The following is a 23,941-nucleotide window of genomic DNA, read 5'->3' on the forward strand; positions in this document are numbered from 1 at the left end:
ATACAGTCAAAATTAATTTCCAAGTCTAATTATTTCCTTGAATAGTTCTGTTGTTCCTTTTTATATGTTCTTTTTTAGTTTTTAATGTTCCTTCTTTGGGTAAGAACAATTTTTTTTACCAAAGTATGGGAGAGAGTGTTTCTTTTTTTCAAATCCTTTCATTGTGTGCTACAAAGGTTATGGTGCCTTTGGACAGTGACATACTGACGGTTGGGCGCTCGGGGTGCTCCCCCCTCCCCCCCCCCCCCAAAAAAAAAACAAAAAAACAAAAGTGGAATGCCTCTGGCTGTCTCACCTGCATCACGCTATTCAATATAGCAGCAGTGCTGACTTTGAAAACTACTTTAAAATAAATATTCAAAAAAAAAAACATTCATATTATACAATACTACGTTCATTGACATTTGACCTTGATCATGTGATCTAAAACTTGTCAGTGATACTTGATTACCCCTATATCCACATTTTATATCTTTATATTTTATATCTATAAACTTTGAAAGTTATGACAGCAATCTAATAATTACATGTACCTTCAAAATGGCCAAAGTTCAATGACCTTAAATGAGCTTTGACTTAGGTCATGTTACCTGAAACTCGCATGAGATGTTCAGTGATACATGATAACTTGTATTTCCAAGTTTCATGAATCTGATTGATAATCTTTCGAAGTTATGATGGTAATTCAACAGATACCTCCAATTTGGCCAAAGTTCATTGACCCTAAATGACCTCTGACCTTGGTCATGTGACGTAAAACTCAAGCAGGATGTTCAGTAATACTTGATCAACCTTATGTCCAAGTTTCACAAGCTAGGTCCCTATATTTTCTAAATTATGATGACATTTCAAAAACTTAACCTTAGGTTAAGGTTTTGATGCTGATTCCCCCAACATGGTCTAAGTTAATTGGCCCTAAATGACCTCTGACCTTGGTCATGTGACTCAAAACTCAGGCAGGATGTTCAGTAATACCTGATTGACCTTATGGCCAAGTTTCATGAACTAGGTCTATATGCTTTTTAAGTTATGCAGTCATTTCAAAACTTAACCTATGGTTAAGATTTGATAGTCACCGCCGAAGAGCGGTGGCTGCTATGCAGGTGAGACAAAAATGGTAAAAGATTTATAAATATGGACTTAAAACACAAGTTGCACTGATTTTTTACATGAAACCACGTTTTTTTTTCTAACACGCGAAACATCAGAGCTGCATACCTGGTTGTCGCGATTTATGACCAGTATTTAGAGAAAAAACTTTTGAATGAAGACCCCAGATTTTATAGTTAAGGAATCAAACTATTCTTGATCCCCCTGGGCATATATGCACTGTTAAGATTCACTTAGAACTGTGAGTCTTTCCAAGAGACTGGCACATTGTAGTGGTATGGCTCAGTGAATGTGGTGCAGCTACTCTTGCCCTCTTTGGAATCCCTGATTGAGAGTGGGATCCTTTGGCATAACCATGTTCCTGAGTCGCAGCTTGCTTGGTTGGCCGGCCCCTTGTTAAGCTTCTCCTACCCCCAAGCTTCACTTTTCTCCTGGCGATTGACAACGGTTGAACACCAATGCTGGGCCCAGAGGTGAGAGGTGACTGATCAGTAGCCTTGGTCTTTGATGATGTACATGTACGCTTTGCAAAGTTGATACCATTATACCGACCAAACATACTCATGGCTGAGGTTAAACTGTTATTCCCTTTCAACTTTGAATAGCTTTTCAACATTTTCTTTACAGGGCCCTCAAACACCTCAGGATTTCCTTGAAGTCTTCGTTTCATGTCTTTAAACATTTCCTGAAGAACTTCCTCCAAATGATTTGGAGCTGAAACCAAAGAAAAGAAAATACTTCAAGTCAACAGGCACATGTATTTCATAGATAAAAAATACACAAATGAATGATAAACATGATTTAAAATAAAAATAACAGTGATTCAAAAATAGGTTAAATTTTAATTTATCAAACAAAATATAACTACAGTAACTGTAACATGTGAGAGCTGTTTAAAAAGGCAATTGCAAATCAAAATGCTCTGAGGTCAATTCTCAAATAAGGTTACTGGTCGATTTCAAAGTGTTATCATGACCTTTACTGCCTCATAAAAAAATGCTGATGCATGCACAACTCTATAAAGGCATGATCCTCATCAAAACAAGTTGTACTATTTGCATAGTTTAGATGTTATTGAAAATTTATTTTAGGGAAAAATATCAAATGCACATACTAATTATTTTTAGATAAACTGATAAACATATCAATGGATGGATGGATTGATAGATGCCTTCATTAATTTTTTACTCCCTTTGCTTTTTTTTATCTGTGAAAATTTAACAAACAATGACTGATATTCATGTTATTGTATGTTGGGACGTGAAGATTAATGGTTTAAAAACACATATCAAATAATTCTACTTACTCATGCAAAATGATCAGATGCTCTTAATCCATTGGCACAATATTGAGGTAACACATCATAAAAGTCATGCAGAACAAGAATGGAAAATGAAGATAATAAAAAATGAATTATATTAAAGATAATAAAAAATGAGTTATATTCAACACATGAATGACATTTAGAATCTGTTAGATTTTGAACATTCAACACTGTTGATCATTTGCATTGTACCTGATTGATACAAATGTTTTGGGTTAAAATCATCAAACGCGGGGGGGGGGGCACTTACATTGACGAGTGGATATCATGCGCGACCAAAAAACATGTAAAAAGGATGTCGTTTTCAAGATAGGACATGTTACTGACGTAACATAATAAGGGTGTCAAAAACACTAAAATAATGAAAAAAGGGTTTCCATGAAAGCTACGTGTTTAGGGTCAAAATTTGCGAGGGTATAAAAATCAAGACAAAAATGTTTTATAAAGCACTTTTTGCCCCAAGAATCAACACTATGTGTTAAGATTACGATTTGCGCGAGTGGGGCTGTACTAAAACCAATGATGTAGGTAAAGGTAAAACCCATGACCGACGTCCGTATTTCAATTCAGGGAATACTTGCCAATAGTATCGTCTTGTTTCCAATACTTGTTAGGGGTAGGGTTTCCCCAGCCAATACTTGTTAAGGTGTGCATTTTCAGAATATGGAAAATACGTGTTAAGGTGCTTTTTGAGATCTCATGGTCGCGCATGGTATCCACTCGTCAACCCCCCCCCCCCCCGAATCAAACCCTTTCCCTGTTCAATCACCTAGCTTGCCTGCTGCTTCTTCTTCTTCCTCTTGTGAAAGTGTTTCTGTTAGACACATGCATTGAAACCATGAACATGTAAATGGATGGCAAATAACAAATTCATGCAAACATCATCAAAATAATTCATGCACAATAAAAAAAAATATGAAACGACAAATGTAGAACACTATCATTTAAGTGGAATGCTTTGTCAATCCATGATTCATCATGAAAATGTTCATTGTTTTGAGGTCAAATCAGTGAGAATACAACACTATGTTGCGATTACTTTCATGCATGTAACTTGTGATTGCCTATTTTTTCTGTATTCATTACTCTGAAATTGCTGAATAAAATAATAACAGTAATAATAATAATGTCACTACTCTCAGAATATTTATCAGAATATAAATAAATACTGATTTGTAGCATCACTTTTTCACATGATACGACTTTGTTTTAAATTTATTTTTAAGAGCATAGTGGCACTCATGTCATCTATAGATTGAATAAAACATGTTTTTTTGGTATTTGTCAATTCCAATGAATAGTATGAATGTAACTCACAATTTCCTGAACTACTGCCACCATGAAGACGTCTATCAAAAGCATTGTGAAAGTCTCTTTGAACTTCCAAACTCTGGATACGCACAAGCTGTGGGTCTTGGACTTTCTTTGGTTCCATTTCGAAGTCATCACCACTGTCTGCATCAAAGGATCCAGCCAACGTGCTCCAAGGTATAGATCCACTCGCATCTGGCACATCTTGCAGAGATGGTTCTGTTTGACCTTCTCCTGATCCTACCATTGGTTCAACAGACTGGAGTGATTCTAGCCATCTGAATGGAACGTTCACATCATCTAAACGGAATAAAAATAATTGTGTATGTGGCGTTACAAACAATTTGATTGATTACTCACTCCCCCTACAATAGAATATGTTAAAGGGTCTGACCGTTCAGAAAGTATGGGCCAGTCAGACAAGGCTTCAGACCAGAGATTATAGCTTCATGTTTATTCGCAGGTCACCCTCTCAGGGCTGTGTTGCAATAGTATGTTTCTACAAGTTTTAGGACATCCTATTCAACCGCATTAAGAAACCATAACACAAAATTCAATGTAATGCCGATATTCTCAGTTCTCACATTAACTAGGGTTTTGCTAAAGCCCCTACACGTCAATCATTCAATAGCCCGAGGGGGTTTCTCAGGGCAATTTGTTCTAACTTCTGTTTTTAAACTTCGCGCCTGCAAAGTTACTTGTCTCCTCCATTCCAGAGAGCTGTTACGTAATAGATGCGGCGCTGTCTGGAAGATGGTAACGCTATAGAATTGCTAGTCTCAGCAAGTAGACTATGGTTTGGCTTTAAGAACGTTTCTGTGTACATTACATCATACGTGGATGTTGGATGAATTACAGAAAGACTTCTAAGAGAGTTATACTTAGAGATCATTACAAATCCAAGCATCAGACTCCAAATTTCGGTGAACTTCATGCTTTCCAAACATTTATTGACCGGGCTGGCCTCTCACTTGAGATTTGTGTACAAGTGAATGAGAAACATCCCACTTTAAAGGGGACTTGAGATCAGAGATCACTTTAACTGCACTAAATTTCAAGTGAAAGAAAGTAAAAATACATTTTTAAATAGATAAATAAACAAGTGGTACGCCTCTGGCGGTCTCGCCTAGCTGCAATACGCAATTTGATATAGCAAGCAGAGCTGCCTTTGAAAAGAGCTAATGAATAATTATTCACAGAAGAAAACAATATGATAATAAAATATTATGTCCATTGTCCAAAAATTACCTTAGACCATAATAATGTGACCTAAGACATGTGCAAAACAATCATTCATACTATATTACCCTTTTGTCAATGTTTCATGAGCTAGATCCATGAACTTTCTCAATTATAATGCCAATTCAACACATATTCCCCGGGGGGGGCACTCGACCAAAAAAGTGGTAGGGGTGTGCCGCGGGCGAGACAAAAAACGGGGGCCTTGGAGCGGGCTTATTGTAAAAAGGAGGGTCCTCGGAACGGGCTTCGGAACTACAATTTTGTGAAAACGGGGGTCCTTGGAACGGATCGCCAGCGTGCGAGTACGTGCGTATGTACCCCTATGGAACGGGCATATGCGTGCATGATGCAGCTATACGCGGCCTCCGCTGGGTGCGCTAGCGCAGAGACGATGGTCGGACAGCGCTCGGCGGCCGCTTTTCTTGCGACCGGAACGGCGTAACGAAAAATATGCGAAGCTTTGGAGCGGATTTCTTTCTTTTTTTTTCTCGATAAGAACAAAGTGCTATGCCTTGGAGCGGCTTTCTTTGTTTTTTGTCTCGATAAGACAAAAATGCTATGCCTCGGAACGAAAATTTGAGTGTGAAAATGGGGGTCCCCTCCGCGGCACATACCCACTATGCATTATATACTGAGTGCCCCCCCCCCCGGGACATATTCCCAACATGGCCAAAGTTTGTTGACCCTAACTGACCTTTGCCCTTGGTCATGTGACCTGAAACTCGGGCAGGATGTTTAGTAATATTTGATTACCCTTATGTCCAAGTTCCATGAAATAGGTCCACATACTTTCTAAGTTATGGTGCCATTTCAAAAACTTAACCTTAGTTAAGATTCCAATGTTGACGCCGCCGCCGTCGGAAGAGGAGTACATATAGTCTCACTCTGCTATGCAGGTGAGACAATAAATGAACAAATCATATCCAACATACTTACTTCCAGTAGCAATCTTCAATATGAGAGCCCTTTCTTCTGAAGATGATGGAAGAAAATTAGTAGATGTCTCGTTGAAATGTTTGATTGTAGCTTCCTGATGTTTGCAGGCCCCGCCAGTTCTTCCGACAAAGCAAGTAATATAACTCCCACCTTCATGTCCACAGCATGTGTTCCCTCCTCACTCTGACTTCTTACTGTGTACATGTTCTCTCCAGTCTGAAGGATAAATGTTATTAGCGAGATTCCATTAATCATTTCAATAACCTTCGTGAACCTCAATTCTTGATTATCACATACATTTCAGTAGAAAACAAAATATCACAAAATTTCAAGGAGAAAATTCCCTTTTGTTACAGTCACACACAGCTGGATTTCGAACCACGTCCATTAGAAATTAAACCCCTTAGGCTTAACCCTTAATGACAAGCATAATAATTCCTTATCATATATATATATATATATAAGTCGCGCCTTTCACAAGTTTCTCAGCCATGTGACCTTTTATCCCCTCAACACACGATCTGATCAGCTCATCATTACATGCTGATACAGAGTACATGTACATATTTGAGGAAGGGTTTGTAAAAATTGGCTCCATTGTTCTTAAGTAATTGCTGTAACGATTTTCAGATGGACTATGGACGGACAACCCTAAAACACAATGCCTCTGGGAGATGCATAAAAATAAGAAAAGAGGGAGAAATACATTAAATCCTAGCGAACACGAATGCCGGGGTGAATAGGGACAAATTTTACAGACATTGTTTCAAACTACTTAGACCATGTTTTGCTTTAACTTTTTTTGTTCATTTCTAAACAGGTTGAAAGGTCTATCACAGAACAGGGTCCACAGAGTGATCCAACTCGTAAAAGCGGATCCTTTTGTCCCTGGTCACCTTGGTGTTCCTGTTCGCCCTGTTTTACGGTATATGAATAATGGGAGTATACTAATATGTACAATATATCAATGAAATAATATTTGGTTAGCATAATAATAAAGTTAAGGCTATAAACTCAACCTTTCAGAAGTCAAAGTTGCATAACTTGAATAATCGCCTTAAAGGGGTGGTCCAGGCCAGCTCCAAAAAATATTTAGCCCGTAGTAAAAAATTACAGGAGCCATTTCAAAAAGTATTATCTCCTTACTCGACTTTGGAGATTTTTAAGAGCATTTCTTGTAACGGTTATTTGGGGCAAAAAGAATTAAATTTCGCGCACATGTAGCGAGATCGGTCACGTGACTGTGACGTACCATCTCCACTTTGGTTTCGCAACAATCATGATCCGATCCAGCGCGCGACGTCTCACAGCTGCAATTAGACAGCTGGCAGCCGTCTGTTTCGAGGAGTTTTTTAACATTTTTTAATTTTTTTTTTTTGTTTCCTCATACACAGACGGCTCGCTATCATGCAGCCACCATTAGGCCTTTTAGGGGACTTACAATGCAAAATTCCCCCGTCGGGGCTCTTCAATTTTTGTCTTATTAATGAATCAAACATTTGAAAATTAACGCGACCGAAATGCAAATTAACATTCCCTCTTGGCATTAATTGCCAAAAAACGGGGAAAATCAAGTTAAAAGAAACAAAAACAGTGACTTATCTCGGCTGTCGCGCAACTTCACTGCCCTGTTTTATCCGAACTTAATACACATAAACATATGGCCATTGTCCCCTGTACAGATCGCGCTAGAACTTCGGTCTCTGTATTTGGTGAGTGGAGCCAACGGAGTTCAGCTGAACAACCAACATAAAATAACAGAGACCGAAGCTTTTGGTCTAAGCTGCAATATGCCTATGTGTCAGGCATACGGCTGCTCGGTTCGGCCGGGAGAAAATAACCATAAAAGTGCGTTTTCTATACCAAATCCGATCCGAGATCGAGAGAGATGTGCCCAGTGGCTTCACAATATTGGGACTGACAAGTTTGACATAAAAACATATAAATATAACGCGAGTAGAGTCGTTTGCGAGGACCACTTCGAGCTGGATTGTTTCCGAGAAGATGTCCGTGCAAAGATAATGGGGTACACTCCCCGAAAAAAAATGCTGAAATCTGACGCTATCCCGACGATATTTGTTCACCGGAAACCCCCCAATCGAAGAAATTCTAATGTCAGCGACAAAAGAAGAGAGAGGACAGATCGTGATAAGGTAAATAAAAATAATCATTATTATCGTTGTCTTTGTTGACGAAATAAAAAAAGTATCGAGTCTTGTAGTTGCACAAATCAAAGCCAGTCGACGGAGACGGAGTGTGTATGCTGGCTGGCTGGGGTCGGCCAAATGCTTCATCAGCGCGCGTCTTACGTTGCACCAACGTACCACCGCAGCGCAGCTTAGCATGGCCGGCATGCCATGGGCATGGCAGTGCACTTCCATGACCATGCATGCATGTGCATAGTCACAGGCATTCTTGCTTTCTTAGCAGTCAGGTAAAAACCTCGGTATAACATAACATCAAGTGTCAGAATTGCTTTCAAAATACCCTTCCCCCACTACCGTACTCCAGAATTAAAATTTTAAAAAGGCAGAAACTTTGAAAGTTTGACTTTGAGTTTTACATGCATGTTTGAGAAAGCCCAATGCAATGGAAATGCAAAACTGCACACAAAACATCTGCTGAGCAGATATTATAAAGTCTTAAAGAAAACAAATTTACCTTAAGTTGAATGGGAATGACATCATGAGGATTGACAGTTTCATCTCGACTTGTACGGTCATTACTGTCCATGATGAAATGGTGTTTTTATGAGCTCTAACAGTACCAAAGATCAGACCATGATCGTGATGATGATGAAGATATCACGCACGTGACGTGGGGACTTAAGGGAAATCGAATCCACCGCGCGAGCTCGATCGCTTGATGTTGCTAGCTGCTACTAGTACTAGCGCTAGCATGAATTGAGCACACAAATTAGACTTGCCCGCGAGCCGTTTCTTTCGTATTTTGGAGAATTTTGACGGAGCAGTGGTGTAAAAAAAAAATACGCGACCGGGAACCCACGGCGTCTTAACACACACTACCGCTGCTGCGCTGAGCTGAGCTGTGTGCCTGTGATTGTGAAGCTACTTGGAGTTGGAGATAGTAAAAAAAAAAACTATTGAGTTCGAAGCTCAGAACGTCGTTATTCCTTGATCAAAAACACAAACTGACCAATCTAAAAAGAAAAAGACTGAAAAAAATCTAAAGCATTGCCATTGAATTTGCATAGATCACAGAAGTCCAGTTTCAGGACTGCATCAGTGCGGTGCAATTTATTTAGCAGCGCTTGTATTACTATTAGACCAAAAGCTTTGGTCTCTCTTATGTTGGTTGTTCAGCTGAACTCCGTTGGCTTCACTCACCAAATACAGAAAAATAAAAAATGTTTAAAAACTCGAAACAGACGGCTGCCAGCTGACTACGCTTGTATATGCATTGATGATTGACTTTCGAACATGATGTACCGTATGTGATGCGCTATGTAGTATGTTGAATGGAGGATGCAAAATATGGCGATACATTTCAAGATTTTGTGGAATAGTGAGATAGGACAAAATAAACATTGCAATTAAAAATAGATAAATATATTCAACAAACAGTGATGCAAATTTCATTTTGTGAAAAGACATTTTAGAACAAAGAATATAGCAAAAAGGCTTAACATGTCAAATCTAGGCTGTAAGTTATAGACAGAATGTGAGATGAGACTGAGTGAGTGAGTTTTGTTAGCCTGTTTTCAAATTGTTCTCGCTCAAATCAGTACATAAATTTGGTGAATGAATAGAATATAACGTAAGATTTTTATCAGGCGAAAGATTGGATTCTAAGCTTTACAATGGTAGTCGTATGTCTTTTGTATAACTATAATTTGTTTTTGCATTATGAAGCTTCAATAGTTTTCTGTTTCATTTTTCTGACTTTTAGACTCGGGCAATTTTCAATAAATGCCGGAACATATGTGAATTCGGGTCCTTATCTTTATGTTGAAAAAAAGGAATGATTTAGGCAAGTAAATCTCAGTCTGCTGAGTTATGCTGAGATTGACAGTGACAGTGAGACCAGTGCATGATGTCTTAACTGCAATTCAAATGTAATCTTTAAAAAAAATTGTCTTTTTCTTCCAGTCTCACTCTTGGTACAGGAAAATATTTTTGCCTTCAGTTTGCAAGCAAGCCACCATGTCCCTGCCAGAGATGGATCAGTATCTTTTAGATGTCCAGGTTTATTTCACAGCCAAGGAATGGGCAATGTTCAGCAGTTATGAGAGAATTTGTATCAAGAACGTCAAAGAAAACTATGAGATGGTGAACAAAGTTGGTATGTATGGTCGATGCTCATTATTTAATAACATTATTTATTAATCCATTAAATTTCTGTGTTTCATCTTTATACTTATTACTTGCATTAACCTATTACAGAATTTTTTTTTCTTTTTATGTTTTAGGAATAGAAGTTAGTGCCATGATATGGGTATACAACCCAAACAGAAATTAACAAGAAATATCAGAAGAGATTGTTAGTTTGAACAAAATGGTATGAGGATTTCAGAATTGTCTGCTTATGTAGGCTTACAGCCAGCCTACAGGGGCCACAAAATAATGATTTAGCTCAGAAGGCTATTTTTGTTTTATAAGGACCTATAGAATTTTGTTTTCAATGTTTGATTGCAGCCCGGAGGGTAAAGGTGCTTAGGAGAAAACCATTAACTTCTTGTTTGATTACAAGGCAATTTTATGAAAAAGATCTCAGAAAGGCATCCTACATGATCAGATTGTGAACTCCAGATTATGAGTGAGATACAGATGAATATTATTAAGAATTGAAAGAATAGCCAAGAGCATTATACTTGGTGAGACGTATTATTTTATGATCGGCTCGGTGATCATGTTTAAAAACGTTTGTAGATGATGTTTAAATAAATAATTCTCAGGCTCACATGGAAATCCTTGTTTCTTCATTGAGAGATGATAAGACCGTGTAGCTCAATCACAAAGGCAACCTGTTTCTTTTATCCATAAGTCTTCTAGATTGCTGTCAAATCTCTGATTATTATTAACCCATGGTTTGTTTGTTTTTCTTGTTGTTTTTTTAAATAGGATTACAGGTCAATCCACCTATGTTTATGCAACGTCAGCAAGACATAAAACTAGAGATCAAAGAGGAAAATGATAGCGAGGATGAGGAAATGACGTTAGGTACGTTTGTTAATAAAGCTTTCATTTGGGGGTACCGGAGGGTGTTATGGCCCGCTCATTGGGTGATTTCAAGTCCGGTGTTGGCCTGGGCATTGGTGTAGGTGTTGAAATTTGGATTGCTTCCCCTTGCTCCAAAACTTATTCATAGTTTGTAAAACTGATCCAAATCACATTATTGACATGTCAACAACTAGGGATTGACTTTTCGGGACCATCTTCAAATATGTTTGGCGTTATAATCGTGTAAAAATTGACCTAACACCAACACCAAAAGGTCAACACTGAACTTTAATTTACCCATTGCTCCTTGAAGCATTTCTCTTATCCACACTCACCTTTTTTGGTTATTATTTCTTTCAAGTGCTGCACAACAAATTATATGCATTTCATACGTTTTGCAAGAATACATGTAGATGAGAAGAAAATGTTGACTTCTTTTTTTTTCTTTTCATATACCGGGTATTTATTAAAATCCAGAACCTTCCCATGTACTTGTCAATGATGAAAAGCCAGATGACATAAAGGAGAACAACTTACATGAAGAGAGTACAAACCATGTAAGTACCTGTCAAATAATAAATTATAGCGTACTATATTGAAATCAAAACAATTTAGTTTTTCCCTTTAGGCTCGAGTGATTCCCAGCTTCCCAGAACTGACTTTGGTTCTGACCTAAGGCTTCGGTTCCAAGATGAATCGACTCCAGTGTCACTTAACTCGCTAGTGAATTACCAGATTACACACCATGCTCGATATGTCCATACAGTGAAAGGACATCTACCCCCCCCCCCGGACATTTACCCCCCGTATCCAAAATATCCGTGAGTAGATGCCCGGGGGTAGCCTGTCTGGGGGGGGGTAAATGTCCGGGGGGTAGATGTCCGGGGGGTAGATGTCCGGGGGGTAGATGTCCGAGGGGTAGATGTCCGGGGGGTAGATGTCCGGGGGGTAGATGTCCGGGGGGTAGATGTCCGGGGGGTAGATGTCCGGGGGGTAGATGTCCGGGGGGTAATTGTCTGGGGGGTAGATGTCCGGGGGGGTAGATGTCCGGGGGGTAGATGTCCGGGGGGTAGATGTCCGGGGGGTAGATGTCCGGGGGGTAATTGTCCGGGGGGTAGATGTCCGGGGGGTAGATGTCCGGGGGTTACTTGTCCGGGGGGTACATGTCCGGGGGTACTTGTCCTAGGGGGTGGATGTCCAGGGGGTAGATGTCCGGATACGGGCAGGAAGTGCAGCTTAGCTTTTGTGATTGATAGCATTGTATATCAATGTAATCGGATTGTCGTGAGATTTGTGCCGATCGGTGTACTTGGCGAATTAGCAAGTGTGCCAATCGGCGAACTATGCGGTCAAAGAGTTAAAGGGGCCCTGGTAATGTTTGAATCATCTATGGACTGGAACAGAACAATGCAAAGTCCTCATGAATTGACTTTTAATGATATATTGGAGATCAATAGAGTCATCAAAGTCCAATAAATAAAATGAAATCATTGGGAAAATCTTGATAGTATAATCCTCCAACTGTATGTTATCACAACTTGCGTTTTGACTGCAGACTAAGAATAGGATGAATCTGATCGTGTGTCAAAGTAACATGGTATATCATGTCATCACTTAGATGTGACAGTTTGTCCGTTTTTCTTTTTATTTAGTTCACTATTAAAGTGGAGACTGAGTATGATGATGATGGGAATCTGCTTAATGCTCATGATATCGGAGGAGAGGGAATCATCGGACTATTTGAATGGAAGGACTATGATGAAGCTATCCAGACACAATCCAATCCAGCATCAGGTGATGAGAGGTCAGGGGATCTCAGGACTCAGTCATGTGATCAGAGGACAGAACAAACTTTGATAGAAGTAGCTGCAGGGGGTGACCAGACTTCCAAGCAATCAGGTGATCTCAGAACCCAGTCAGGTGATCTCAACTCTCAGTCATGTGATCAGAAGACAGAACAAACTTTGATAGAAGTAGCTGCAGGGGGTGACCAGACTCCCAAGCAATCAGGTGATCTCAGAACCCAGTCAGGTGATCTCAACTCTCATTCATGTGATCAGAAGAAAGCACAAACTTTGATAGAAGTGGCTCCAGGGGGCGACCAGACTCCAAAGCAATCCCGCCCACCGTATTCAAAAGTGGAGGGAAGAGATGATGGACAGAATGGAACACTCTCAGGTAAAACAAAAAACCCAATGGCCCGTATTCTGAAGTCGGGTTTAACTTAGACCATGGTCTAACTCTGTGCTAAAATTATGGGAAGCCAAAAGTGTCAAAATTTGTATTAAGTTGTATGTTTCTGTGCTCTTTCCTTATTCATAGATGGTGAAGAAAATCATCTATTTTTACTTCCTAGACAATTATGAATGATTTGAGAGCCAAATGAGCTGAAATATGATATCTCTACTGTTAGTGATTTATGTAACAATTGCCTATCCATACTCTAACCACAACTTTAAACTTGAGTTTAAGTTAAACCCGACTTCAGAATACAAACCAATATGTATTTGACAGATTACGAATGGGTTATAAGAAAGAATCTTCCCTATAAGGTACTGAAATTATGTAAATCCATTTAAAGAGGAAGTGAAGTGTGTGTGGTCTCTCATTGATTGTGCGTTATAAACACATAGTCTTAAAATAAACATTATCAGATATCTATTAACTACAGAGAATAAATTGACCTATAATTGTATTTGTATAGAGAAACTAAAATGTTTTGAGAGGAAAAGTAATTGTTTTGCTACTTGGTAGCATAATTATTGTATAAATATATTGAGTAGTTATTTAACATGTTATCATTCAAGTGGGTCCATATTACTAGACTACACTTGTATTATGGGTCAGGAAAATGGCCAGGTATGAGGAGTTGAAGACCCAAGATGGCGCTATTGGTTCAAATCTGCGTTAAAGGGATGGTCTGGGCTGAAAGTATTTATAGCTTAATAAATGGAATAGAATTTACTGAGCAAAATGCCGAAAATTTCATCAAAATCGGATAACAAATAACAAAGTTATTGAATTTTAAAATTTAGCAATATTTTGTGAAAACAGTCATGAACATTTATTAGGTGGGCTGATGATGTCACATCCCCACTTGTTCTTTTGTATTTTATTATATGAAATTAGGTTTATTCAAAAATTTTCTACCAAGAACTAAAACAATTGGATTGACAACTGATTAAGTGCATTAGTTATTGATTGCTGCAACTTATTTCATCGTAATGGAAATGAATCGTTTTACACATGTATGAAAAATTAAAACATGATTTCATGTACCTGTAATAACATAAGAAAAAGGAAAGTGGGGATGTGACATCATCAGCCCACCTAATGAATATTCATGACGATGTGCATATAACTGTTTTCACAAAATATTGATAAACTTCAATATTCAATAACTTAATTATTTATTATCCAATGTTGATGAAATTTTCAGCATTTTGCTATGTGAATTTTACTCTATTAATAGACATTAATATTTCAGCCCGGACCATCCCTTTAAAGTTGATGTTAATCTACTAGCACCGGTGTGTACATGAAGGACATGTATGCCATATTCAGCCACAGTCAACAAAAATCTGTCCATTATTATAAGCACATTTTATCCCAATGGATAATCTAGAATCATTCATTCTTTAAAAGTTATGCTTATGGTCTTCTTTTCTCGACATAACCAATGCATCTCTATTGTCTTCTCTTCCTTTGGTTTTCCACCCCCCCCCCCCCATTTCTTTACTTGAAAAATTATAGGGGTGAGGGCAGTTCTCTTGGTTGCTGAACTTTATCCCTTGCCTCCATGTCAGTGTTATACAAGGCTAGTTTGTATGTGCAGTCATGGATGATATATCATCCCAGATTGTATGTTGGTTTGGAACAAGTCACTTGGTAATATATCTGCATGCAATTGACGACGTCACTGTCCTCCAAAAACTCTGCATTACACTTAAAGGAATGGTCCTGGCTGAAAATGTTCATACATAAATAGAGTAAAATTCACAGAGCAAAATGCTAAAAAGTTCATCAAAATCGTACAAAAAATAACAAAGTTATTGAATGTTATAAGTTTATCAATATTTTGTGAAAACAGTTATATGCACATCGTCATGAATGTTCATTAGGTGGTCTGATGATGTCACATCCCCACTTTCCTTTTTCTTATGTTTTTGCATAATATCATTAATGTTTAATTATTTCATGCATGTGTAAATAATGTGTCTCCATTATGATGAAATAAGTTGCGGCAATAAATAACTAATGCACTTTATTAGTTTGTCAATCCAATTGTTTTAGTTCTTGTAAGACAAATTTTGAATAAACCTAATATCATATAATGAAATACAAAAGAACAAGTGGGGATATGACATCATCAGCCCACCTAATGAATATTCCTAAAGACATGCCTAGAACTGTTTCACCGGAATAATGCAAATCTTTCAAATTAAATCACTTTGTTATTTGTTATCCGATTTTGATCAAATTTTCAGCATTTGGCTTGTGAATTTTACTCTATTTATTGAAATATGAATATCTCCAGCCTGGACCATCCCTTTAAATCCTTCATTTTTTTTTTTGGGGGGGGGGGGGTTCTTCCATGTACCATGTACTTTTTTCATTATGTTTGAGTTTTTCAAATAAATACCTTTACATGCATAATCTCTGAATCAATCAATAAAAATATGACAATATTTCTATCCAAATAGATTCTGGAATCTACCGATGTGAGTTCTGTGGATCATTCTATGCTATTCCTCTCATCTTATCAAGACATCTCAAGTACAAACATGGGGTTGATAATATCGTCTTTCCATCGTATGCATCGCATGAAGGCTTTCTACAGATTGTTGATGGAGAAATACAGAAACCTGCCTATAAATCGAATGACTTTGAACTGGGTGATGAGGGGATTTTGAAAGAAGGAAATGAAGTAAATATGACAGTTGAGTGTAAGCCACGTATAGATTCATATTTTGCATCATGCCAGGAAGTTATTGACAATGAGAAGTTCTTTGTATGTGATCAATGTGGTAAGGCATTTAGTCAATCTTATAATCTCACATTACATAAACAAATCCATACAGGTGAGAAACGGTTTGTATGTGATCAGTGTGGTAAGGCATTTAGTCGATCTGGTCATCTTGCAAGACATAAACAAATCCACACAGGTGAGAAGCCATATGTTTGTGATCAGTGTGGTAAGGCATTTTGTCGATCTAGTGAACTAACAAGACATAAACAAATCCACACAGGTGAGAAGCCGTTTGTTTGTGATCAATGTGGTAAGGCATTTTGTCGATCTAGGGAACTAACAAGACATAAACAAATCCACACAGGTGAGAAGCCGTATGTTTGTGATCAGTGTGGTAAGGCATTTTGTCAATCTAGCGGTCTAACAAGACATAAACAAATCCACACAGGTGAGAAGCCGTATGTTTGTGATCAGTGTGGTAAGGCATTTTGTCAATCTAATGATCTAACAAGTCATAAACAAATCCACACAGGTGAGAAGCCGTATGTTTGTGATCAATGTGGTAAGGCATATAATCGGTCAAGTAATCTCAGAAGACATAAACAAGTCCACACAGGTGAGAAGCCGTATGTTTGTGATCAATGTGATAAGGCATTTCGTCAATCTAGCGAACTAACAAGACATAAACGAATCCACACAGGTGAGAAGGCGTATGTTTGTGATCAATGTGGTAAGGCATTTTGTCAATCTAGTGAACTAACAAGACATAAACGAATCCACACAGGTGAGAAGCCGTATGTTTGTGATCAATGTGGTAAGGCATTTTGTCAATCTATTGAACTAACAAGACATAAACGAATCCACACAGGTGAGAAGCCTTATGTTTGTGATCAATGTGGTAAGGCATTTTGTCAATCTAGTGTACTAACAAGACATAAACGAATCCACACAGGTGAGAAGCCGTATGTTTGTGATCAATGTGGTAAGGCATTTTGTCGATCTAGTGATCTAACAATACATAAACAAATCCACACAGGTGAGAAGGCGTATGTTTGTGATCAATGTGGTAAGTCATTTTGTCAATCTAGTAAACTAACAAGACATAAACAAATCCACACAGGTGAGAAGCCGTATGTTTGTGATCAATGTGGTAAGGCATTCAATCGATCAAGTGCTCTCAGAATACATATACGAGTACATACAGATGTGAATCCATATGTGTGTGATCAATGTGGTAAGGCATTTTGTCAATCTAGTAATCTCAGAAGACATAAACGAATCCATACAGATGTGAATCCCTATGTGTGTGATCAATGTGGTAAGGCATTTTGTCAATCTAGTGATCTTACAAGACATAAACAAATCCACACAGGTGAGAAGCCGTATGTTTGTGATCAATGTGATAAGGCATTTCGTCAATCTAGGGATCTAAGAAGACATAAACAAATCCACACAGGTGAGAAGCCGTATGTTTGTGATCAATGTGATAAGGCATTTCGTCAATCTAGGGATCTAAGAAGACATAAACAAATCCACACAGGTGAGAAGCCGTATGAATGTGATCAATGTGGTAAGGCATTTAGTCAATCTTGTCATCTAGTAAGACATAAACAAATCCACACAGGTGAGAAGCCGTATGTTTGTGATCAATGTGATAAGGCATTTCGTCAATCTAGTGATCTAACAATACATAAACAAATCCACACAGGTGGGAAGCTGTATGTTTGTGGTCAATGTGGTAAGGCATTTTGTCAATCTAGTGATCTAACAAGACATAAACGAATCCATTCAAGTGGAGAAACCCATAACGAAAATATAGAGTATTTCTAAAGCACCAAACCTACATTGATTATGTGCTCAAGGGCCAAGGCACTGTGTGCGATCAATGTGGTAAGGCATTTAATCGAACAAGTGCTCTCAGAAGACATAAACGAGTCCATACAGATGTGAATCCATATGTGTGTGATCAATTTGGTAAGGCATTTAGTCGATCTTGTCATCTAGAAAGACATAAACGAATCCATACAGGTGAACGGGCGTATGTTTGTGATCAATGTGATAAGGCATTTTGTCAATCTAGTGATCTAACAAGACATAAACGAATCCATTCAAGGGGAGAAACCCATAACGAAAATATAGAGTATTTCTAAAGCACCAAACCTACATTGATTATGTGCTCAAGGGCCAAGGCGCTGTGTGCGATCAATGTGGTAAGGCATTTAATCGACCCCACTTTCTCACCAAACAAACAAATCACACAGGTTAGAGTTAAGAATGTTTATATGTGTATTGAGGCAAAATTCTGAAAACTTTATGATATAATATAATTATAATATAGATATATATATATATAATAACAAGTATAATAATAATAAAGGGCACATATCTGTTTTCTGTCGATGACATTCAAAGTGCAAAATTAACAACTTATACAATACAGAAAATGAAATCAATAATTACACAGAAATTGAACAAATTGACAAGAAAACAAATATGTAATATTTTGAAGTTGGCAGACGAGTGGATACCATGCGCGACCATGGGGTCTCGAAAAGCACCATAAACACGTATTTTTCATTTTCTGAAAATGCACCCCTTAACAAGTATTGGCGTGTGAAACCCTACCCTTAACAAGTATTGGAAACAAAACGATATTCTTGTCAAGTTCCCTTAATTGACCCCCTAAAGAAGTACAGCGATATTTTTCTATGTCACGGACGTCAGTCGTCGATTTTACCTTCACCTACAATAGTACAGCCCCATGCACCTCCAACATCTCGCGCAAATTGTACTCTAAATACGTATAGTGTTGACTCTTGGGGCAAAAGTACATCCTTTATAAAAACATTTTAGTCTTAATTTTTTACACCCTTGCAAATTTGACCCTAAACACGTAGCTTTCCTAGCAAAAATAGATATCCTTTTTTTCATTATTTTGTTGTTTTTGACACCCTTATCAGTTATCACGTTACGTACGTAACGTGCCCTATCTTGAAAAAGATATCCCTTTTACGTGTTTTTTTGGTTGCGCATGGTATCCACTCGTCAATGTAAGTGCCCCCCCCCCGGGACACATTTTAAAAAGCCGATTCTGCAAGTAATCCCACAACAATTAAGCAAATTCTTGCTTCATGTGGTGAGTCTTTAATTTGTTGTGAAAGAGCTCTTTGGACTGGCAACATTAATGTCCGATGGGGGTGAATTCCACATACGGGGACCTGCAACAGAAAAAGATATGTCACCCCGGAACCTCTATGTATATGATCAGTGTGGGAAGGGAATTTATCAATCTAGTGACCCCTAAAGACAAACAAATGTATACAAGGGGAGAAACCCTATGGCCCGTATTCTGAAGTCAGGTTTAACTTGAACTCGGGTTTAAAGTTGTGGTTTAAGTATGGGAAGCCAAAAGTATCAAAAAATTGTATTAAGTTGAATGTTTCTTATGTTTACTGTGCTCTTTCCTGATTCATCGATGGTGAAGACAGTAATCCATTTATACTTCCTAGACATTTATGAATGACTTGAGAGCCAAATGAGCTGAAATATGACATCTCTACCGTTAGTGATTTATGTAACAATTGGCTATCCATACTTAAACCACAACTTTAAACCTGAGTTTAAGTTAAACCTGCTATCAGAATACGGGCCTATGTATGTGATCAATGTAAGGGATGCGCCGGGCTGAACAAATTTATATCTGGATGAATAGAGTAAAATTCACAGAGCAAAATGCTGAAAATTTCATCAAAATCGAACAACAAATAACAAAGTAATTGAATTTTAAACTTTAGCAATATTTTGTTAAAACAGTTATATGCACAACGTCATGAATATTCATTAGGTGGGCTGATGATGTCACACCCCCACTTTCCTTTTTCTTATGTTATTACCTGAAATCATAATTGTTTCATTATTCCATATATTATGTGTGAATAATATGTCTCCCTTATAATGAAATTAGTTGCAGCATTGGAATATCTAATGCACTTCATCAGTTGTCAATCCAATCTTTTTCGTTCTTGGAGGAAAATTTTTGAATAAACCTACAGTGTAATTTCATATGATAAAATACAAATGAACAAGTGGGGATATGACATCAATTTGCTCATTGAATATTCATGAAGACGCGCCTAGAACTGTTTCACCGGAAAAATCAAAAACTTTGAAATGTCATAACTTTGTTATTCCTTGTCTGATTTCGATCAAATTTTCAGAGTTTTGTTTGTCTGATTTTTCTTTATCTTGTTAAATCATATTATCTCGGCCTGGAGTATCCCTTTTACCCTAACAGGACTGGGGGGCCCATGATGCCCCTTCCCCCTCAACGCTTTGCGATATTTGCGAAATGCAGAAGATAGCACCCCAAAAATTTATGACTTTTTTCTTAAAATCTTGCGCAAAATTTTGAGACCAAATTGCGACAGACAGGTATAGCATCGCGACACCACACGACTTTTTACGAGACGATGTCATGCCAAAAATGGCTCATTTTTTACTTCGTGTACAAAGTCTATGGGAGATGAAATTCATAAAAGGGTGATTATTTTTGTTCTAATTGTTCTGCTTAATTAATTTAGGCTTTAGTTTATTTTTTAAATGGTCTTTAATAATTTCCATTGAAAAAATAGACAAATACATACAAAATTCTAAAAACAAAGAGATACATAAGGAAAAAATTGGCTTTTGCATTTTTTCTATTGCAGAATCCTTTAAATTAGATTACAAAGATGGCATCTGTAAAAAAAAGAAAAGAAATTTGGAGTGAAATTGGGTGTCAAATAGGCAAATAATGTTTTTCATGAATAAATTTGCATATTTTATTCAGAATAAATTATTATTTTCAGAATTTTTTTACACTGGCTTGTAGTTTATGTGGTAAAGAACGGTGGCTGAGATCAGAAGGGGGGGGGGGGCATCATGGCCCTCCCCTCCCCCACCCCATGTCCTCAATACGGTACATCTCAAATAGCCCAGTCCTTTTAGGGTTAATCGACCCCACCATCTCACAAAACGTAAACAAATCCACACAGGTTAGCATTGAGAAGGCATTTTTCTTGCAATCCATGACCTAGTCCAAACAGGTGAGAGGCCATCTTTTGTGATCGATGTTGTAAAGAAGCGCATGAAATTTGCCCTAAATTTCTTTTTTTGTATGTTCTTGCCTTAATTTATATACATGTAGCTAGTAAAATTGTAATTTTTGGTGAGAGTAAAAAATTGCAAAAATATAATTAATTTCTTATGCCCTATTTTTTTATTTTTTTATTCTTATGTATTTTTTGCTTTGTCAGAGACCCTTTTCCGATCATAATTAGCATAAAATAAATCCATTTTAATAAACTAACATCAGTTGAAATATTCATGCATTTATGATATTTAGTTGAAAACACAATTTGCATTTACTTTGTACACGGATTCACGTTTTTGAGCAATTTGGGGTCTGAAATGCACTTACAAAATGTTGTGTAATTTTGGAACCGCGTACCTGGGCGTCGCAAATTTGAACTCAAAAGATGCACAAGACTTGAAAGTAAGACGTCAGTGAGCAGCGCGGTCAAAAATTTCGTGCAATGGCGTAGTGACGAAATTTGTCAAGAGGGGGGTCAAATAGACCCTCCCCCCAGTTCTATATGGGTTAAATGATAAAGAGAGGTTTCAATCCATATCACCTTTTTTCAAATCTGCATATTGTTTTAAATTTTGTTGTGCAATGTATTTGTCATTTTGATAATTAATTATTGAAGATCTAGTAATGAAACTAATATCAGGAATTTATCATTATACAATTATATACAGTTTTTATGCTTCAAGTAAATAAAACTGAATGCACAATTTATTTTCAATAAAGCCAAATATTTTAATTTCAGATTTAAATTTTAGTAGCTCACCAGGGGCCCGTTTCATAAAGGTCTTGCAACTGTTGTAACTTTGCCATTATGGCAACTACCATGGCAACCTTGATAATGATTGGGCTTCCAAGCCCTGTTACCATGGTAGTCGCCATAATGGCATAGTTACAACAGTTGCAAGTCATTTATGAAACAGGCCCCAGATTTGGTCCCAATTCATTTTTCTAACTTTTTTCCAATGTGAACATACCTGCACTCTGAACAAAATGACTTGCTATTGAAATTGGAATAAGATATTGGAAAACAGTTGAATTTTCTTTCCAACAGAAGGTGCATTTGTTTTCTGAAACTAATTTCAATTTGAAAAGCAAGTCATTTGTAAATGATATATTTTACACAACCTTCTATTGAGCCCAATACAATGCTACATCGATTGTACGCTGAAATCCAGTGCCACACAGAAAAATTGTTAGCCTAAAGGCCCCCATTCCAAAAAGAACAAGACCTTTGAAAGACCATTAATTATGGTTGATCTTTCAGAGGTCTCTCAATGAACCTACAATGGCCTTTGAGGTCTTACACGAGTCCTGACCAATCTTTCAGTGGTCTTCGTGGTCTTCATGAGCTCCAAAACTTTTTGAAACGGTTCAAAACAGTCTTACAGGAAAATGGTCTTTCAGTGGTCTTTCAATGAACTTTCAAAGATCTTAATAGTCTTTCAGTGGTCTTTTGGCAGTCTCTCAAGATTTTTGCGGAGATCACTGTAAGACTCATGAGAGATCATTCGAAGATCATCCAAAGATCATTGAAAGACTAGTCAAAGTTCATGGAAAGAATTCTATAAGATCACTTGTTGCATAAAATATCTCTGAAAGACCATTGAAAGATCTCTATAGTACTAGTCTAAGGCCAGAGTGCTAACAATAAGCCCAGTCATATGGACAAAACATTTATTTCAATGCGTGAGCAATCACGCAATGCATTGATGTAAATATTAGGCTTTGCTGCTACATTAATGATTGTTAGTAGGGCCTCTGTTAGCGCACTGTCAGCGCTAACAACATTTCTGTGCAGTCAGTACAGATGACTAGTAAAATTCCCACCTTTTATCATTCAGATGAAATATAATTCCATTTAAGAAAACTTTCACTTTCTGTTTTCTACATTTTTATATAAATGTCATTTTTTTAGTGGCTTACCATAGTTGAAATGACACTACTGGTTTACCATAATTGGAGGGATTGAATTAATCGATCACATTTTCCTAACAAGGGACCCTGTTCTTAGATCCAGTATGAGGTAATTGATTTGCATTACTAAACCGTTTCCCTGCATATACGTTAAAAGGAGTGTTCTATTTTTAAGACATTACAATAAAATGACAATTAAAATACGAAGGGATGTATAGTTTTCAATGTAGTTTTTCTCAAAGATTATTTTGTATTGCATTATTTGCCTTATTCATGGATGCAACATTGTACCAATTTAAAAAAAATATTTCATATCATTTATTTGAGTTATTAATAGAAAAGCAACAAGCAGTGAATGAATGACTTTTGTTTTTCCATCTTTTTCATTCACAAAGTAACCACGGCAAATATTGTAAAGATTTATATTTTTGAAAGGGGAATCTTACTAACATTTAAAGTTGTTATCAAATAGGTAAAAAGTCTGAACAAAATCAGGCAAACATTGTGAATTTTTGAAAGTTGTAAAATTGTTATCGCTATACCCATTGAGCCTTCAAATCGGCTGCATTGGTGATGTCATAGTGATTTAAGGCAAGGATTACTCATCCATTCACTCCAATACATAAAATGTTTCATTTTTTCATACATGTGTAAATGATGTGTCTCCGTTAAGATGAAATAAGTTGCGGCAATAATTAATGCACCTTATCAGGTGTCAATCCATTTGTTTTAGTTCTTGGTAGAAAATTTTTGAATAAACATAATTTAATATAATAAAATACAAAAGAAAAAGTGGAGATACGACATCAGCCCACCTAATGCATATT

At 37.3% G+C, this 23,941-nt stretch overlaps 2 protein-coding genes across 2 annotated transcripts; one reads left to right on the plus strand and one right to left on the minus strand.

Moving 5' to 3' along the window:
- Window positions 1–237: 237 nt before the first annotated feature.
- LOC129284115 (uncharacterized) lies at window positions 238–7,368 on the minus strand. The gene is made up of 5 exons (XM_064114837.1): window positions 6,943–7,368; window positions 5,924–6,139; window positions 3,752–4,045; window positions 2,417–2,438; window positions 238–1,824 (listed from the first exon to the last, which is right to left on the minus strand). Exons 4-5 carry the CDS (start codon window positions 2,418–2,420, stop codon window positions 1,340–1,342), a joined length of 489 nt encoding a protein of 162 aa, XP_063970907.1. The 5' UTR covers window positions 2,421–2,438; window positions 3,752–4,045; window positions 5,924–6,139; window positions 6,943–7,368; the 3' UTR covers window positions 238–1,339.
- A 285-nt stretch (window positions 7,369–7,653) lies between these two features.
- LOC129282885 (zinc finger protein 493-like) lies at window positions 7,654–23,067 on the plus strand. Its single transcript, XM_064114836.1, has 6 exons — window positions 7,654–8,076; window positions 10,033–10,225; window positions 11,005–11,103; window positions 11,581–11,660; window positions 12,756–13,281; window positions 15,807–23,067. Exons 1-6 carry the CDS (start codon window positions 7,714–7,716, stop codon window positions 17,900–17,902), a joined length of 3,357 nt encoding a protein of 1,118 aa, XP_063970906.1. The 5' UTR covers window positions 7,654–7,713; the 3' UTR covers window positions 17,903–23,067.
- The last annotated feature ends 874 nt before the right edge of the window (window positions 23,068–23,941 follow it).

This window comes from Lytechinus pictus, unplaced genomic scaffold, assembly GCF_037042905.1.
Source record: "Lytechinus pictus isolate F3 Inbred unplaced genomic scaffold, Lp3.0 scaffold_20, whole genome shotgun sequence".
Lineage (NCBI taxonomy): Eukaryota > Metazoa > Echinodermata > Echinoidea > Temnopleuroida > Toxopneustidae > Lytechinus > Lytechinus pictus.

Bases quoted from the DNA above. Each gene is read 5' to 3' on its own strand.
- LOC129282885 (XM_064114836.1), top strand. From the start codon at position 7,714: ATGCCTATGTGTCAGGCATACGGCTGCTCGGTTCGGCCGGGAGAAAAT. The intron at 10,226-11,004 runs GTATGTATGGTC...TTTTTTAAATAG, and splicing joins TGAGATGGTGAACAAAGTTG to GATTACAGGTCAATCCACCT. The intron at 11,661-12,755 runs GTAAGTACCTGT...CTTTTTATTTAG, and splicing joins ATGAAGAGAGTACAAACCAT to TTCACTATTAAAGTGGAGAC.